At 43.4% G+C, this 5,833-nt stretch overlaps 1 protein-coding gene across 6 annotated transcripts in view; it reads right to left on the bottom strand.

Annotated features, from left to right (window-relative positions):
- The window catches only part of WDR60 (WD repeat domain 60), an 82,574-nt gene that overhangs the window by 64,481 nt on the left and 12,260 nt on the right, over nt 1-5,833 (bottom strand). For 5 of the 6 annotated variants that reach the window (XR_001513584.1, XM_006753447.2, XM_015562844.1 and 2 more), the window contains 2 exons: nt 1,124-1,432; nt 139-194 (listed from right to left, as the gene is read on the bottom strand). Coding sequence is in view for 5 of the 6 variants with exons in the window: in XM_006753447.2 (XP_006753510.1) it covers nt 139-194; nt 1,124-1,432 (365 nt within the window). In the remaining variant the exon portion in view is untranslated. The remainder of the gene's footprint in view (nt 1-138; nt 195-1,123; nt 1,433-5,833) is intronic. The other variant, XM_015562850.1, reaches the window with a different exon arrangement.

Raw genomic sequence — 5,833 nt, 5'->3', positions numbered from 1 at the left:
GGATCCCCCAAGGGGTCCCAGATTGGAGAGGATGCAGGCTGGGCTGAGGGGAACACCGCCCCCCCCCGGCCTGTGCACGAATTTCATGCACCGGGCCTCTAGTGCATAATAATTAGCCAAAGAACACGTATTCCTTACTGGCCACCAGTCCCATCTCTCTTTGAACTGCCACCCTGGTTTCTGTGTTCAACATTCTGTAAAAGAAAAAAATTTCATAACCATTAATTAGTACATCAAAATGAATTGACTGTAATTAATAAACTCTGTAAAACAAGTATGGACTCAAAATTTAGCAGCAGCAGCTATGCCATATGTATTTTTAGTCAGTTAGGTAATTAAGAGGGATGAACAAAAGTAAATATATTAAAAGGTGATTATGTAGTAGCTCACTAAGTAATTGAAAGTTATACTTATCAATTTCATATTCTTTTTAGAAAAGTAGGACTAGTTCCTTACACTGCTTAAAATTAAACTTTCAAATATATGGAATGTGGCTATTTCACAGATCTATGCATCTTAGAAAAAGTTTAATGATCTTCTCTTACATTAACAAATGGTTTAAAATAAAATGCATTAGATTATAGAAATGGCCAAGGATAGGCAGGCTGACAGGGGGCCCTGGCCGATGTTGTTCAGTAGTTAGAGTGTCGGCCCACGCACCAAAGGGTCAATCTCTGGTTGAATTCCCGGTCAAGGGAATACATCTGATTGCAGGTTCGATCCCTGGCCCCAGGGAGGAAACCAATCAACGTGTCTTTCTCGCATCGATGTTTCTCTCTTTTCCCCCTCCCCCTCCCCCTGTTCCTTGCACTCCTTCTAATAATCAATGGAAAAAATAACCTCGGGTGAGGAATAAATAAATACATACATACATACATACATACATACATACATAAATAAAATATCAGCTTCCTCTGTTAAATTTCAAAATTTTATGACAGATTTCTGAATGTGTCAAAAATGCTTCCTATCTCCTAGGGTCAGGAATCTCTATGTACTGACCATGCGACACAGACATGAGCCATGTCTTACACGGTGATGACTCAGCACAGTCCCGCCCGGGCTACAGTCAGCCACGCTCCTGCTACAGGGTGCCCAGGGCAAGCAGCACCAGGACACGAACCTTGAGCTCTCTTTTCCTATGCTCCTCTTTCGATGACCTCTCTTTTCTGTCCATGCTACCTCGGTGCCTCTCGTCATCAAAGTGAAAGCCTTCTTTATGTGCTTTCTCTTTGTGTCTTTTCTCCCCTTCATTTTTGGAGAGCGAGTTGCTTTTTTCTTTTGAGTACTTCTCTCTCTTTTCCCTGGTGCTGCTTTTATCACGATGCTTCTTTCCTCGATCAGCCTCTCTGTGCCTCCTGTGTCTTCTTTCACCCTCCTCTTTATAAAGCCAGTAATTAAGGGGGTTGTCCTTGCTGTCACCGTACTGCAGCTATAAAGGACACAGGGAAAGGTGCATGAGCACAGGAGACGCACACACTGTCCTTCGTGCATGTTCTGACAAAGGCGAGGAAGGCCCAACCACCACTTCCCTGCAGCCTCTATCCTGCTGCAGAGACCTTCACACACTCCCTGATGACACGCTCCACAAAGAAAACCCGCTGCTTCCCTGGCTACCCACCTGCAGGGTGGCACAACCACCACCCTCCTCCTGATGTGGGGACAAGACTCAAATCCCTGGACAATCCAGACTTCTCTATGGGCCCCTCATCACATCTGTCATCCCCCCAACTCCAGCACACCCAGGCTGCACCAAGAGCAGGCTCTCCTGTGACAATCTCTCCATAGGCTGCCCCACAGGCTGTCTCTGAGGCAGTTCACACCCCTGGGCCTCACACACAGGGACATTTAAGACCAGGCGCCGTGGTTTCGCCATCACTGTACCTCAGACCACGTGGATGCTCAGTGGTAACATGTTGCCCATCTCAGGCCGTGGTTGCTGGTATGCAGGACATGTTGTCAGTGTGTAGTGTTTGGGCTCAAACTCCCAGCTCTGGGAGCATCATGGCCCCACAAACCTCTGCTCACACCATTTAGCATTTCCTGGTCGCCTGCTCCAGGTCCAGGCTTTTGACTGTGTGGCTCCCCCTCGTCCCCATCCCCCATGCTTCTCTCCTCTGGTGGTCGCTGGCAGTCCCCATGCCCCCACCCTGCTCATCTCCAGGGGACACACTTTCCAAGAAAACATGCAGATAAGCCCTGGACAAAACTCCTCAGTTTCATCAATCAGATGCCTGATAGATGAATAAATTCTATGGGATTAAAGATTCAAGTGCTAAAATAATTATAAGGACCCAAAACAAAACACAGGTGACTATTCAATTATAAGGACTCAAAACAAAACACTTGGTGTGGGGAAGGTGCACTATACATCGACCACTTCATAACTTTAAACTTAAAGTGTGAAAATTCCACAAATGAAATTCAAAAAACACAGAGTAGCGACAACAATGAAAAGCAGAGTTAATCCTTCAAGTGCCCTTAAATGAAAAGGACTTGAGATTAAAATGGAGGCGGAGTAAGAGGATGCTGCACAGACACACTCTCAAGACTAAACTGGAATTACAACTAAAAATCCAAAAAGCTTCCTGAATAATCAACAGAAGAGACAGAGGAGAGAACCCTGATACCTGAGGATGAAAAGTGGAGACGGCATAGAGACTGGTAGGAGGGGTAGAGACTGGTAAAAGGGCTGGACGGGCACCCACAGACAGCAGATGAAGTCCCGGAGAGATATCTCAGCTGTGGGGGGAGCCACTGAGAACTCTGGGGTCTAATCCCCAAGCTGGACCCCCCAGCAGAGAGCACCAGAACTAAGAGGGTACCGACCTAACATCTGGCTGTGAAAAGCAGCGGGCTGCTATCTGCCAGGAAGAGAGCTAGAAATTCAGACATTCCCTTAAAGAGCCAACGCACAAAATTCCCTGTGTAGCCACCCACCTTGTGCTCTGGCAGAGGGAGGGCGGACTGGACTGGAGTTGTGCTAGAAGCCAGGATCAGGGGCTCTGGGCTAAGAGCTCAGAAGGCAGACACCCCGGTTTTCTATGTTGAGTCATTCCCTCATGCTATGGAGGTCATCTTTCTCAGGAAGACATTTGCTATACAGATGGCTTTGCCTGGGGGAAGAGAGGTGACCCACCCTATTGGAAAACACCTTGCCCCACAGAGCAGAGAAGAGACTGAGAATAACAACTATCCTCCAGGTAGAAGCAATTGCCCCACCCTGTTGAACAAAACTCTCACCACACCTGTAGACAATTGCCTGAGCGCAATTCAAGACAAAATCCTATCAATCTGTAGACAGAGGCAACTCTAGAGCAGCGGTTCTCAACCTGTGCGTCACGACCCCTTTGGGGGTCGAACGACTCTTTCACAGGGGTCGCCTAAGACCATCAGAAAACACATATATAATTACATATTGTTTTTGTGATTAATCACTATGCTTTAATTATGTTCAATTTGTAACAATGAAAATACATTCTGCATATCAGATATTTACATTAGGATTCATAACAGTAGCAAAATTACAGTTATGAAGTAGCAACGAAAATAATTTTATGGTTGGGGGTCACCACAACATGAGGAACTGTATTAAAAGGGTCACGGCATTAGGAAGGTTGAGAACCACTGCTCTAGAGGCTTTGAATCTTTGCCTGATCTAATTAGTAAGAAATGGCGTTTGACACTGTCCTGCACTAGAGATTGAGAGGCGAAGCAGATCTACCTAATACATAGCCACAGGCAGCCAAAATGAGGAGACAAAGAAACAACCCTCAAATGAAAGAACAAGATAATTCTCTAGAACAATGGTTCTCAACCTTCTGGCCCTTTAAATACAGCTCCTCATGTTGTGACCCAAATTATTTTCATTGCTACTTCATAACTGTAATGTTGCTTCTATTATGAATCGTAATGTAAATACCTGATATGTAGGATGGTCTTAGGGCAGTGGTCGGCAAACTGTGGCTCTCGAGCCACAGTTTGCCAACCACTGTCTTAGGCGACCCCTGTGAAAGGGTCGTTCCAACGCAAAAGGGGGCGCAACCCACAGGTTGAGAACCACTGCTCTAGAAGAAGAGATAAATGAAATGGATATAAAAAATTTATCTGATATAGAGTTCAGAGTAATGATGATAAAGATGCTCGGTAGTATGAGATAAGATATAGTAACCATGAAAACAGAAATAAAGAATGACATAGCACAAATAAAGAAGACATTGGAAGGAATACACAGAAGATTAGGGGAAGCTGTGGATTGAATCACTGAATTAGAAGACAGGGTTGAAAAAATCTATCAAAGAACCAAAATGAAAAAAAAAGAATTTAAAAACAGGAGAACAGCTTAAGGGAGCAATGGGACAACATGAAACATAGCAATATTCAAATAGCAGGTGTGCCAGAAGAGGCAGAAAGAAAGAGATATAGAACATGTTTGATGAAATAATGGAAGAAAACTTCCCTAACCTGGTAAAGGAAAAAGTCACACAAGTTCAGGGAGCACAGAGAACTCCAAGCAAGAAGAATCCAAACAAGCCCATGACCAGACACATCATAATTAAAATGCCAAAAATTAAAAACAAAGAGAGAATCTTAAAGGCAGCAAGAGAAAAGCAAAATGTTACCTACATAGGAGTTCCCATAAGACTGACACCTGATTTCTCATCAGAAACTCTACAGGCCAGAAGGGAATGGCATGAAGTACTCAGGTAATGGAAAGCAGGGATCTAAAACCAAGATTACTATATCCAGCAAGGCTATCATTAAAAATAGTCAAATAAAGAGCTCCCCAGACAAAAAAAAAAATTAAAGAAAGGTTAACAGAGTACATCATCAACAAGCCAGCATTACAAGAAATGCTAAAGGGATAGCTGTAGTGAGAAGAAGAAACAGAGAGAGAAACCTAGTCATACAGGATTAAAATGGCAATAAGTACCTATTAACACATTGTATGCAGGAAACGTATTTATACGTTTTACGTATTTATACATTCTACCAGTGTAGTAGAGCGCAGGACACGTATTACTACGTTTTTTATAGACTAGCAGTAGAATGCGGGTAACATATAAATACGTAAACTAAAGTTATCGTAATTTTACTGAACGTTGCCATTTGCGCAAAAAATTAGCAAAAATGGCCCGCGCCACCTGTTAGCGCGCGATAAAAACTACCCGCAAACAATGTGTTAATAATAACCCTAAATGTAAATGGATTAAATGCTCTAATCAAAAGGTATAGGGTAGCTGAATGGATACAAAAACATGATTCAACTATATACTGTCTACAAGAGACCCACCTCAGAACAAAAGACACACACAGGATGAGAGTGAGGGCTGGAAAAAAGTTTTCCAGGAACATGAAAAAGAAAAAAAAGCTGAAGTAGCAATACTCAGAGGAGACAAAATAGACTTCAAAATGAAGGGTATCACAAGAGACAACAAAGGTCACTACATAATACTAAAGGGATTGATCCAACAAGAGAACATAACCCTGGTAAACATATATGCACTCAATGTAGGATCATCTAAATATATAAAAAACTTCTAACAACAATACAGTCATAGTAGAGTACTTTAATACCCCACTGACTTCACTGGATAGATCTTCCAGACCAAAAATATATATATATATATCAATGAAACAGTGACTCTAAAGGACACACTGGATTAGATGTATTTAAATGACATTTATAGAATACTAGAGGCCCAGTGCACAAAAATGTGCCCTCTAGCAGTCTGGGACCCCTAGGGAGATAACGCCCTGCTGGCTTAGGCCTGCTCCCGGGTGGCAGAGGGCAGGCCCAATCCCTAGGTGCAGCCCCTGGTCAGGCTCAGAG

Source organism: Myotis davidii, unplaced genomic scaffold (genome assembly GCF_000327345.1).
Source record: "Myotis davidii unplaced genomic scaffold, ASM32734v1 scaffold1251, whole genome shotgun sequence".
In the NCBI taxonomy this organism is placed as follows: domain Eukaryota; kingdom Metazoa; phylum Chordata; class Mammalia; order Chiroptera; family Vespertilionidae; genus Myotis; species Myotis davidii.
Note: the sequence above shows the minus strand (reverse complement) of the source record. Positions and strands in the feature narration are given on the sequence as shown.